The 14,131-nt window shown below is 31.3% G+C and overlaps 1 protein-coding gene across 1 annotated transcript; it reads right to left on the reverse strand.

Annotated features, from left to right (window-relative positions):
* Positions 1-602: 602 nt before the first annotated feature.
* On the reverse strand, positions 603-5,948 carry LOC106395068 (abscisic acid 8'-hydroxylase 4). The gene is made up of 9 exons (XM_013835599.3): positions 5,129-5,948; positions 4,727-5,048; positions 4,489-4,638; positions 4,161-4,409; positions 3,969-4,058; positions 2,774-2,852; positions 2,526-2,632; positions 1,712-1,830; positions 603-1,568 (listed from the first exon to the last, which is right to left on the reverse strand). The coding sequence occupies exons 1-9, from the start codon at positions 5,341-5,343 to the stop codon at positions 1,472-1,474; spliced, it is 1,428 nt and encodes a 475-aa protein (XP_013691053.2). The 5' UTR covers positions 5,344-5,948; the 3' UTR covers positions 603-1,471.
* Positions 5,949-14,131: the final 8,183 nt, after the last annotated feature.

Consider the following 14,131-nt stretch of genomic DNA (forward strand, 5'->3'; position numbering starts at 1 on the left):
CTTCCGTTGAGATCCGATGCTCCATGGATCTATCTGAATCACAGAGGAAGAACAGAGCCTGCCTCCGATATGACCCAAATCATGACTATCCCATCAAATTAGTACCATCCGAGAGAAATTAGGTCCAATCTGTATACAAAACCATATTCAAGACACATAGCTCAATTTTTTAACAAAATGATTAAATGATACGGTGAGTTTTGGTGAGAGATGACATATGTCAACACTGCAGAAAGGTGCTGGGGTGGCGCATTCTGGAGAGAAGAAATCCTCTTTTATATAAATAGATAGATATATATCATTTTATAAAATATATATAGCTCGTTAAGGAACCATTTTTGCCATTTTTACAAGTTTGTTTAATCTTTATATTATTTACATAGTTATCTGTTGCCATTTTGCCATTGTCATGTTGGAGGACCCCAAGATATGATGAAAACAGACCCCATTGTTCTTTTTAGATTATTATTAAAATGAGAACCTCTTTTTATACGTAGCCATGTCATGTTCACAGTCCACTCACAATTACAAATCTCTGTTTTTTTATCGTAGCCATAGCCATGTCATGTTCACTAGGCCTAATGTTCACTGTCCACTCACAATTGTTTTTTTTTTGTCATCTTTATTATTATGAGGCTAAAAGCCCACTAACCATAGGGAATTACATAAAGAAGGAGCCCATAAAACTACGACTCAGTTTAACACAGAACAGAAATTAAACAAAAAGCCCATAAAGCCCAGACAAAAAAAACCCTAAGCAACCCACTCTACCTTCTTCTTCCCCTGAAGCAAGAGCGCCGCCGAATTTCATGACTGAAAAGTGATCGACGGAGATTCGAATCGGGTGATCCACTGGAAACGTACCTGAAACAGGATCCCGCAGTAAGAAATGCCGCTAGCCAGGATATCAGATTCTATTCCTTCACTGATAGAGGAGAACCAAAGCAAATTTGTAGAACTGTGATTCATTGCTTGATAAGAGTACCATATTCAGACTATTTATCTGAGACAGAAGCCAACGATTCCCGGACAGGAAGGGACACCGTCAGAGCCAAAAGCCAGCCTTACAGTGCTAAAGTAGCCACCATAAGCCAGAGTCAAAGCCCGAAACACGGGAGCCCTCACAATTGTAAACACACCTCTTTTACTGTTTCACATTAACGCTTTGCGGTCTTTCTGCTCCTTTCACGTGGCTCACACCGTCCCACGCTTTTGATTTGGTTGGTTTATTCACCCCAAAGAAAAGATTAACCAACTTCGACTGTTACTGAGAATACCGGAATAAACATTTTCTCCATCGTAGGTGTAGGATGCAACATGTTAAAACTCTCAATGACTACAATAATGATTTTCTTTAAAATAATCTCGAAGGGGTTTTACATGTTTTTTTATGGAATTTAGATAAATAAAAACTATGGCTAATTAATTAAGAAAATAATAATAATAATATATACTTTAAAGGTTTGAAGAACTAAAGAGAATGTTGCCGAAATGTAGTGAGAAGACCATTTCGAGGGATTGGAAATGGACCGTACTCTACTCCCCCTTCTCCTCCCACCACTTCCCATCTGCATAGTCCAATCAGATAACTAACGATTATACTAATGTTTAATTTATATGTAATCAAACCATATATTCCACTAATATAAAGAGATCATGCATGAAGCTTAACGCTTAAATTATATAGTAGAGAGGAAGAAGATAAACTTACCGAAATTTGGAAACTAAGTCGTGGAGAAAGATAAGAATCTGTAACTTGGCGAGTTCGTTCCCGGGACAAGCATGAACACCACTTCCAAAGGGCATGAATGTATTTGGCTTTGGATTTACCTTTAATTAGTTTCAACCATCACGTTAAGTCAGCTCTCTTTTTAAAAATATAGTAGAACCTCTATAAATTAATAATGTTGAAATTTTGAAATTTTATTAATTTATAAAGATATTAATTTGTAAAAGTTTTCTTATTTAGATTTATTATTTTAAGATATATTTATTCTAAAATAAAAAAATATATTTGATTTTAGTGTATAGACAATTAATTGTTATTTTTTGAAATTTGACATTTATGTTAATTTTATTATATTATTTGGTGTATATAATATGTATTGCATAGAACTTACATGTGGTTTTAGATATAATATTACTAAATCTTATCAAAAATATATTAAGCGTTAAGAAAATATAAAGATAATTTCATTGTGAATATAAAACAAACAATATAATGATAGGTTCTTACTTATATAAAATACGTATACATATAAATTATTAATTTATAATTTTATTGGGACCATATATTTATATAGAATTTTCTTAAATATTATTATCTTATTATTTTATCGATTTGTGTCAAATTCTGAACCGGTCCAAATTGGGACCAAAAAAAATTATTAATTTATAGAGATTATTAATTTATGGAATATTAATTTAAAGATGTTCTACTGTATACATAATTTTATATCTTTGAAAAAAAAAAACAAAAAAAAACATAATTTTATATCTTTTTATGTAATTTTATTAGTTATTACCTCAAATCTAGATGGATCGAAAACCTCAGGATTTGAGAAATATTTGGGATTGTGATGAATATTCCTGAAGAGTGGCATCACTTTCCATCCCTTCGGTATCAAATATCCTGTACACATACATGTTACAAGAATCAGAAATGTTAGTGATTCATATTCATTTGGACCATACAATATCTATTTTGGTACATCTCATTAGAAAAAAACAATAAATAGAATGTTCTAGTCATGTGCAATAATTTAATTAGTACCCTTATATTCAACATCATCCACTGCTTCTCTGAATGTGAAGGGTATGATGCTTGCCATCCTCAAACTCTCAAGTATAACCTATGTCACATAACATTGTAACATGAGCTTTCATTTATAAAAAAAAACTTTAAAACTACATAATAATATCCCCTATATATTATTTGTGAAACATTACAACTTCTTTTTGTAGTCATGTGTCATCACTAGGATGATTCTTAGAATTATTAGAGAAATATGTTGGTCCATCTAATTATATAATACGATTTTTATTAAACTAACCATAAATTCATTATTAATTTCATTTATTATTTCCTTAAATAAAGATTACGAAATTGCTTAATATGGGTAAAGTATATATGACAATTAATGATTTTGAATAATAAAGATCTGATAGAAAAATAATGTATCTTCTATCAAATTTGTTTAATTTTAAAATATTAAAATAATTTTAAAAAAACCACAAAAACCATATTATAAAAATTTAGATTTTTCTGTATATGTTATATTTTGAATTTAAAAAAACGACTATAAATTACTAAAACTGTTAAAAGTCTCACATTCAAATTTTGCGATCCATGGTTTAAAATTTTTGTTATGACAAAATACAAATGATTAAAAAATTATATAAGTAAAAGTCTAATTTAATTAATCGTTAAGATTTAAAATATATATGCATATATATCATTCTAAATTAAACTATAAACCATATTGAATAATTAAATATTTTAGTTTCAAAATTTACTTTGAATAGTTTTTTTTGATAAAAGTTTTGAACTAACATTGATAAATATTTTTAAATTATCAATTACTAAAATTATTAATCCCACAATGAAAATTTTGTTATCAGTAATTTAAAGTTTTTGCTATTAAAGATACACATGCTAAAAAAAACATATGAGTAGAAAGCATCATTTAATAGACATTAATATTAAAAATATACTATGTATGTTAATATCATTTAAATTTAATTACATATCCTATCAAATTTTTTTAAAAAGTTGTTTGGATTAATAAAATTGATTTATACGTTCGCACCAATTTAATTATATATATAATAGTTACTGACTTTTAATTATTCAATATATATTTATTATTTCATAATATGTAAGAACATATAATACATAAAATAATTTATATATATAATGTTTATTCCGCGCAAGGCGCAGATCTTAATCTAGTTTATAAATTATTTACCTTGTGTGTTTGTGGCATGTTTCTCGTTTGTCCCCATGTTAAAGACTTTTTCTCTCTACTGTTTTCTTTATATGTTGCTCTTTGCTCATCCTGCAACCATCGTAAATATACATACATTTAAGTATTACACACACACACACACACATAATATATGGACACAAAAGAGAGGATAAGATTCGCATGTGATCAAACCTTAACATCTTCTTGAAGCTTCTGATCATCATGTAAGTACTTAAGAATCCAAGTTAGGCAACTAGCTGTCGTGTCTTGAGCGGCGAAAAGGACTCCGATAATGTTGTCCGCACTCTGTTCTTGGGTTAGCACACGACCCTTATCGTCCTTATAGTTGAGTAGATGACCAAGAAAGTCCGTTTTCAAAATGCTTTTCTCTCTTCTTTCACGTATAATCTCGCTTACTATTGTCTTTAGCCGCTTCCTCGCCTTTTTATAACAAGTTTTAGTCAGTTGGGAAGAGTTTGCTTAATGTCCTGATTGATTTATTTCAGATATGAGATCATACCTTGAGAGCTTTGTGGTAAGATGTTCCGGGAAGATTCATGGGGAAAGAGTTGTAGCCTTTTTCCACAATATTGTAATTATGTTTCAACATCTCCCTGTAAGAACACTCCAAATGGCCAAATATGGCTAGAATACCAACATCAAAAGCGAACTGCAAGAGAAAAGAAAGCAAGAGTGAAGAAAATGCATTGTGTGTGTTTGATTTTTCTTTGTACATATGAACATATATATATATATACCTTCTTCATTTCTTGGTACGTAGAGACAATATGCATATTGGCCAAAGATTGTAAAGAAGAGAGGGCAATGTGTTCGATATCAGGGATAAGTTTCCGGATGGTTTCAGGGTATAAAGAGGATTGGACAAGTTTCCTTAAATAGGCATGATAATCTCCTTGGTGGAAAAATAGAGCAGATGGTCCAATTAGCCTCTCCTTGCTTCTCGGATACGTTGGCTTGAACATATGTGCATGAGTCACCAAGACAAACCTTGCAGCCTCGGGGATAGCCAGCATCACGCAAGGATAGCCAAGGATTCGTGTTTTGAATATATCTCCATATCTATACATCAAATGATAAAAAAAATTAAGCTAAGATCATAAACTAAAAATTTATTTGAACGCAAAGTTTTTTAAGTTAACCTCTTTTGCTTGGAAGTGAAGAAAACATTGGGGTCTTGTGAGTAAAGTTGTAGAGTCTCTCCTAAGTAAGGCCATCCCATGGAACCAGGAGGAAGCTTGCATGTACTGTTCTTCTTCTTCTTTCTCTTATTATTCTTTGAAACCGCCATTCGTACCAACAGCAAGCAGAAGATGAAACTTGATATGACCAAGAACCAAAATACAGCCATAATCATCGATTATCCAATACAATATGCGATGCTTTACTTATAATCAAATGTTTTGGAAGATGAAAACAATTGAACTCTGGAAGAGGAGGAAAAAGAAGATATATACTATTTAAACTATTTACTATTTTGGCACTTCTCATAAATAAAAGAGATACTCTGTCTTGAATATACACTTCTCTATGTATGTTGATTGGTTGTACTGGTTGATCAAAAAAGATTGGTTGTCCTGTTGTACATAATGTACATTCCGCCTATATTTAAATAGAACAAAACTTAGGTTCACCCCATAGGGTGAACTTTTAAATTCACCTCTCATTCTAGAACCAATCAAATTGCCACGTAGATAATTAATTAAAAAATATTAAATTTATTTTAAAATAACTAAAAAAAATAATGCTAATTTTAACAACGCTGACACCGCCATCTAAACCGTAAACCCGAAATCTTAATTTTTTAACCCTAAACCGTAATTCTAAAACCCAAACTCTATACCCTAAACCCAAATCCTAAACCCTAAAACCAAACTGTATATTCTAAACCCAAATCCTAGACCCTAAACCCAAACAGTAAACCTTAAATCCAAACCTTATACCCTAAACCAAATCCTAGACCCTAAACCCAAACCGTATACCCTAAACCTAAATCTTAGATTTAAAACCCAAACCGTAAACCCTAATACCAAACCCAAACCCTAAACCTAGATGCTATAAGGTTTGGGTTTAGGGTCTAAGATTTGGGTTTATAGTTTGGGTTTAGGGTTTATGGTTTGGGTTTAGGGTTTATGGTTTAGGGTTTATTGTTTGGGTTTAGGGTATACAATTTGAGTTTAGGGTATATAATTTGGGTTTAGGGTATAGGATTTGGGTATAGGGTTTAGGGTTTAGGGTTTGGGTTTAGGATTTAAGGTTTAGGGTTTAGAATTTAAAATTTAGGGTTTACGGTTTAAGTAACGGCGTCATCGGCATTAAAATTGGCATTATTCTGTTTTTTAGTTATTTTTAAATAAGTTTAATATTTTTTAATTAATTATCTACATGGCAATTTGATTGGTCATAGAAAGAGAGGTGAATTTAAAGGTTCACCCTAGGGGGTGAACCTAAGTCTTGTTCATTTAAATAGCATTCTTATTTCTTTTTTTTACACCTTTGTGGAAAGGACAATGTGTTGGTTGTAAATGGGAGTTGGAAACGCATTGAGGAAGGTGTGTGGCATTTCAAACTAGAAAAGGCTGAAAACCACATAGCGTGAAGAAGTATTGCTTGCATAACGTAATCCCGAACCCTATCTAATACATATTACACAGAGCACACTGCGTAGAAATAGAAATTACATACACTATTTTAGGCATGGGCGTTCGGTTTTCGACTTAGTTCATGTTTGTTTTTTTTCGGTTTTAAAGATATAGGAACCGTTCGGTTTTTAGGATTGAAATTTGGTTCTGTTTTGGTTCCATTGTTTCGGTTTTTGGTTTGGTTTTGGATAACAATTACAAGAACCAACTATCCGATAAACTTTCGGTTCCAAATCGGTTTCAGTTTGGTTTCGGATTTTTGGTTAATTTTGGATAATTCAGATGAAAACAGAATATTTTGGTTTTTCAAACCAAAATTGGGTAATTCGGATAAATTTTAATAATTTCATGAAAATTCTTCGGTTGATTTCAGTTCTTTAGAGTAACTTAAATAATTTAAAATTTTCAGATAAAAAAATTAATTCGGGTTATCCAGGGTTTTCGGGTAGTTTGGTATATAAATAATGTTTTTAGAAAATTTGGTAGGGTTAAAATTAAAATATAACCAATATTTGGATATATAAACTGTATTTTGGATATTCGGGTACCCATTCGGTTGTCGATTCTGTTTTGGTTAGGTTTCGGTTTTCGATTCTTAAAATATAGGAACTGTTCGGTTTTTTGTGAACTTCGACTCGGTTTCAGGTTAGGATTTTCCGGTTCGATCCCGGTTTGGTTTTTGGTTCCCGGTTTATATTCCCAGACCTACACTATTTTATGCGTGTGATAAATAGAATCACATTGGCTTGGGAATTCCAAACCGATACGCGTCTTCTAGCCTCTAGGAAGAAAATTTGGAAGGCGGCATTAAGAAATTACATTGATTTAGTTTCTTGATTTGATGCGTTTTAACGTTTCTACTTTCTAGTTTCTTCTACATAATATACAAATTAACCAGAAGCTTTTGAAGTTTATGTATCACTATTGAAGAAAAGAAAAGAACATGACATTGCTTGTGACAAACTATTTTCCATAAACGGAAGAATCCCTTCTAGATTGGATTTGCAGTTTATACATAATCTAAAATCGATGTTGCTGAAATTGTAGCGTATCATTCTTTATGATATCAGTATAGTAGTTTTATTCTTTCTTTAGTCACGTTTTATATATTGACAAAGCAAGAATGATAATGTTATTACGATATATTTTAATCATAGATTTTGCGTCACTAAATTTATATCAGCGAATAGTATGTTAGTATGAACGTAACTCAGCTTTTTAATGTAAAAAAAACGTAACTCATGTATACATCCAAAGGATTGAAACTTTCATTTTACAAACACTATTAATTTTGAGTTTAATTTATAAGAGTAGCTAGTAAAGTTTTTGGATGAATACATGTATGAATAGACGATGATGACGATCAAATGAGAGGTCTGAGATGACGAATTTGTCCGAATGTTTATCTACAACAAAATAGTACGTGAGTAAATGAAATGGACTTATGAGGACAAAGTCGGTGCCTTACACGTACCAATTGTCTCTCTGATTTGAACCTGTAGACTAACGCTATTCACAACAATGTATGACATGTTTGGCAAAAAATTTTAAAAATTTACTATGTATTTTTTTCAAAGTACATTTTGTAATAAGATTTTTTAGTTTGTGTACTTTGGGATGGCTCTCTTTATCCTACATACACATGTATATTTTTAAAATTACTTTTGATGATCAAAAAAGGAAAGAGAAAATTAACGAAAGAGGAAACAAAATTTGCGTGAGAGAAAGGAGTCGGCGCATGGTGTTCACGTGATGACGTGACATGTAATGTGTGTGACCCATCTGTATGCAATACAGCTCAGTTTTGATCTGTTCCTTTTACCATCTGATCGTCGTCTCCGGTGAAACCAATTGGGTCCAATCTATTTCCGTCGAACCGTGGGTCCTCTGTCTGCATTGTACTGAGACGAACTGACACGGAAGATGTCGAGGAGCGTGAGACACACGTTCGGCTGACATCAGGGGAAGTGTTAATATTTTGGGGGATCTTGTTCGTGTGCGCCTGAGATTGTATAAAACACTAAAGGACAAAAGCGAACCATACAAGCCTCTTTTTTAGTTGGTCGGATCTGGAGACTTCCATAACGCAACGGCACCCATTTTATTCATTTTACTGTATATGCGATTATTACACAAGGATTTGCTACTACTCAGGCCATCCGCAACCGTGATACCCGGTTAAGAATCACTAGAATTTTTTTTTTATTTTTTTTTTCAGCAAAAAAATAAATAACCAGTGGCGGACCACCACCTAACAGTAGGACCCGCAAACAGTTACAATACTCCAAGCGAATTGATCCTTAAACAAGGATATAAAGAGGTCAATCCTTAATATATTGCGGAACCCATCAAATTTTTTATTATTTTTTACCTAGATTTCGGAGCTTAAAAAATTGGCAAGAGGTTCTATTGGGGGTGCTCTTACCAAACCAATACAACCGCCTACACATGTTTTAATAAAGCCCGAGTGGTATAAAGAAATGTTTAATACAAACATTTGCCTACTCTTCTTTTCAGTGACTCACTTTAGTATTATGTGCAACCTTTTTCTTCATATATAGTCGGGTTGATTATGTATAAGAAAACATAGAAGCTATTTATCATCAGGGACTAACCGTTAACATATTGCAGTTTAACTAATGAAGATTATAATATATTTAGAAAGAAAGAAAGAAAAAAAAAAAAAAAAAAAAAAGAAAAAAACATAGATGTTTCTGGGTAACTCTACAATCTGCATTAAGACAATTTTTGTAGTCAACTTGCAATTGTCGACTTGGCTCCATCTACGTGCGCTCTTTCTTTTTCCCCAAGTCCAGTTCCACTTTTTTGGTAATTAAATTAAATTAGCAACAAGGAATCGTTTAATGATTAAAAGTTGGAATCGTAGTACTTGACATGCAAGGCAATGACACCAGTAAACCCTTTCCTTCTTTTCTTTTTGCTTACCAACTTTATAAGTAAAAAAAAAATTAACTGCTTCGAATTTCTTTCCTCTGTCGATCGGTTTCAATTTATACTTTCTTCTGATACGCTGGGAGAAAATGAATATTTCTACTTTCTTGAAAAAATATTTAAAACAAAGTAATTCTATAAATGAATTGATTTTACTCCAACTGTACTTTTTAAATAAAAAAATAGAGTGATAAACAAAAAAATAAATGAATTACTTTATTTATGGAGTAAACCTATTTTACTCAATTTTAAAGTGAAAAAGAATAGGATTGAATTTTTTTTTACTTCAAACTCAATTTTAGAGTAAAAATAGAGTGGAGATGCTCTTAGAATGTTATTTTTTAAAACATTGGATTGTATTATTAAGTTTTATAGGAAAAACGTTTTAAATAATAAGAATTAGAAAAAAATGGGAAACTGATATCCCGATGGAGATTTAAAGTAAACAACCTTATATATTTTGTGTATGAATGATTAAAAAAAATTTATATAGAAGTTTTATCTTTGTTTACGAAATAGTTAAATCTCAAAGCGACATAATTTTCATAATGATATAAAACATCATGTTTCATAATGAATTGCTAACAGTAGCCACACCACTCTTTTTTTATTGTTCTTGTAGGAGTTACCAACACAAGATAATTCTTTATATTACTACATTGATAATAACAAAGTCAGAGAAATCACCATTCTAAATAATCGATTAATTAGAATTTCATTCTACCTTTTGGGGTAACCATACACTACAAGAAAATAACGACATACTGAGAAAAAAAATCGTCGGTATATCGTCGGAATAACGTTATTCCGACGACATACCGACGAAACAAGTCCTCGAAAATTCATTTTTCCTCGGAAATCCCTCGGAATTTTCCGACGGAATTCCGAGGAAACTCCGAGGACCACCAGTTCGTCGGAAAACTCATCGGAATATACCGAGGGAGAACTTCCTCGGGATATTTCGATGGACTTTCCGATGGTCCAATCCTCGGAAGTTCCGACGAAATGTTCCTCGGAATTTTCATCGGGAATTTCCGAGGAACGGAGCCCTCGGAAAATTCCGAGGAACGAGTCCCTCGGTATATTCCGAGGAATGAGTCCCTCGGTATATTCCGAGGAACATGTCCCTCGGTATATTCCGAGGGTTCATTTCCTCGGAATTTAATAAAAATTAATTTTTTTTAAAAAAAATAAAATTTTTGAAATTTAAATTCGAAAATATAAAATTAAAATTAAAATTGAAATCATATTAGTTAATATTCAAAGTTGTACAAATAAAAATAAAACATTCCGAGTTTTTGAAAAAAAAAAACTACGGGTCTGGCACGTCCGGGAACACCTCGTTCGGGTACATCCTCTGCATCATCTCCATCATTTGCTGGTTCAACCTCCTCTGTGCCTCATAGCCCGCCTGTTGAGCCGCTATCTGGGTCTCCAACAAAAATATGCGATCATCCTTGTCCTTCAACTGAACCGTAAGTACTTCTTGATCAACAAAAGGCGGTGGTGCAGAAGAAGGAGGAACCAACCGGGTGCGACGAGCCAAACCGACCAAACGTCCCTTCTTCTTTGGAACCGACTGAAATAGAAAATAGCCAAATTTAAATCAAGAAATAAATGAATTGAACTTAAAAAAAAAAGAACTTACGGATTGAAGCTGAGACACTTCGTCTTGCACCTGAGTTTGGACCAGGGTGACCACTTCCATCACAAGACCGTCATCAATCTGGTCGGTCTTCTTGTTGGTATACGCCCTCTTCATTAGGGCGAGATCATCAACCGGCTCGCCATCATTTTCTTCCGCCTTGAAAAAAACATAAATTAAAGAAACATTAGAAATTAGAAGAAATGGACAAAAAATAAAATTTCAAAACTTAAATAATTGAAGAAAAAGCGACTGAACTTACCATGCGATCCTCCAGAGAGGCAATAAATTGAGCACCCAAGTTATGTTTGAAGACGCCCTTCCCTTTACGGTCGCTCTTGCGGTTGGTAGAGTTGGTGGAAGAAGTTTCTTTCGTCTCTTCCTTATCCCAATGCGCACACAACTCCGTCCAGACCGTGTTGTTTATCGACTTTGGAACCTTTTAATAATAAAGAAAAGAAAATAGTTTAATAAAAAAAAAATAGTTTAATAAATTAAAAAAATTGTTTAATAAATTAAATCAAACCTTGTTGATTTCCCACTTCTTCTTCCACTCGTGGATCTACTTCCCATAATTGTCCATAACTTTATGGACGAAGTGGTGATAGATAAAGAGCGTCTCATCGGAATTCCTGTTGAATTCTTGCTGAAAAAAAAAACACAATTAGTAGAAAATATATATTAAAGATTAAAAATATAAGTAAAAAATTAGAATACTTACCGCAAACTGACGAAATCACAGATGCTGCTTGTCGGTAGGGAAGTGAGTGAAAGTCGGATGTCCCTTGTCGAGGGCCGAGTACAACATAAGGTTGATCTATGCGCTGATCCCGTTCCCGGATCGGTTGAACCTAATAAAAAGAACAAACGCTTAATAATGAATCAAATTTTAATGAAAAAAATATATGTTTAATTACCATGTTTGACCCCGTCCATGTGGATACGGAGTGAGATAGGGATGATTGATCAAATAATATTATTTTCATGATTTTGATGTAATTGACATTCTTATATTTATGTTGTTCTTTTTCTATAAGCGTTTGAGTATATTTTGATGTTAATCTTCCGTTTCAGGTTTGAAAACCTTTAATTGGGGTTCACTGGATCCAAAGTCCTATCAAATGTGGAACGAACCTATATGTTTACCTCAGGTCATGCTAAAACACATGTTCTCATATGGTATTTTTACATATTTAGATTCATTATAAAATATGTAACTTTTATAATATTTGGTCTTCTAATAAGTTCTGTATTGTTTCTAAAAATAATAATTAGGTTTTAGTTCTTCATATTGTCGTTCAAATTCATTACTGTAAATTTAAAATATTTTTTCTTTTAGTCAATTTTTTTATTCTCTTGAACTTAAATTATAATCATACTCATTGAACAATTATATTTTCGTAGGAAAAAATTAACAATTATAATACTAGTGTTAATTAAATCACTAACCACGTTCTCTTTGTTAATAACAAAAGAAGTTATCGATCATTCTCCAAAAAAATCAGTTCGATTATTATTTTTGATTTCTGATGTATACTCAATTTCTCAAGATTTAACCCAGATACATAAACAATTTTCTATTCTTGGAATCTCGATCCAACTTGCAAATAGAAGTGTGTAAACAGTTCAACTTATACGGTGAACGTATCGTAGATTTAAGAAATTCTCTATTTTTGGGTCCTAATATGTTGAAATCAGATCTTTTATGGCAAATTTATACTTTAAAGATAAAACAACAAGGAAAAAGACGACAAATGATCATTTGTGTGATTACTGCGGCCATTGTTATGTTGCACGAAACCCTAAAATGTCGAAGAAGATGAAACTTCTTTTTTTTGCTAAAATATCAATACTTTTAAACGAGGATCATGACCAATTGATTGAAGTTTAGTCCCACAATAACAATCTTATATATATTTTATAACCACTTCTATAATTCCAAATTAATAGGAATCCACTTCTTCGTGGCGTACTAAAAAACTGTCGACAACCTTTTAATATTAGAATCAACTTTTGCATTTTACTCAACTTTTAACAACTACAACTCAATAATCATATTATATTCACTATTTATATTATATATTTATAAATATTAATTCCAATTTAAATAACAAAATCAAATTATATAAGTAAATTTAACAAATTGTATCAAAAAGTTTTAAAGTATAAAAATGATTTTAATACAAAATAGCTTATAATTTAAATATTTTATTTTAATCTATTATATTTAAACAACATCAAGATCTATTGACATAAACCTGGTACAATTATTAAAATCTCTTATTAATCATATAATAAATATATCATACAAAGAAAAACACAAATATTAATAAAACATATATATAAAAATTAAATTTAAGGGCGGGTCAAAATCTAGTTTTCATTAAAATTTAGAAAAGAAAAATTATATTAAATAAATTGTTTTCAAATATAGTTTTTAGGATTTTGAAAAAAGAAAATTTCTAAAACAAATACTACTAAATATTTTTTTTTTAAATCGTTTTTACTATTAAATAATTTTTTTTAAGTAGTTTTTTTTTCAAAATTCGTTTTATTATCTTAATATATATATATTTGTAATCATTGTATATTTAAACACATGTCACAATATTAGAAGAAAAATTATTATCAAATAATCTTTTGCAATTATCTTTTGATTAGGATTTTAAAAAAGGAAAATTACTATTAAATAATATATATAATAAGTTTTTTAATAAATTCGTTTTTGTTAATATATTAGTATATATATTTTTAATTATGAGATAGATTAACACGTGTCATAATCTTACATATATAATTGCCATGTGTCGCGATCATGTTAATTAACAACTTTGAAGAACCAAGCTTTATATAATAAGATTGGGGGGATTTTATGTTAAATAAAGTTTTTCGGAAAAATATAAAAT

This window comes from Brassica napus, chromosome C3, assembly GCF_020379485.1.
Source record: "Brassica napus cultivar Da-Ae chromosome C3, Da-Ae, whole genome shotgun sequence".
Lineage (NCBI taxonomy): Eukaryota > Viridiplantae > Streptophyta > Magnoliopsida > Brassicales > Brassicaceae > Brassica > Brassica napus.

Coding starts and splice junctions, on each gene's coding strand:
- LOC106395068 (XM_013835599.3), bottom strand. CDS start 5,343: ATGATTATGGCTGTATTTTGGTTCTTGGTCATATCAAGTTTCATCTTC. Junction 5,049..5,128: donor TTCACTTCCAAGCAAAAGAG/GTTAACTTAAAA, acceptor TTTGATGTATAG/ATATGGAGATATATTCAAAA. Junction 1,831..2,525: donor TCGATCCATCTAGATTTGAG/GTAATAACTAAT, acceptor AACTAATTAAAG/GTAAATCCAAAGCCAAATAC.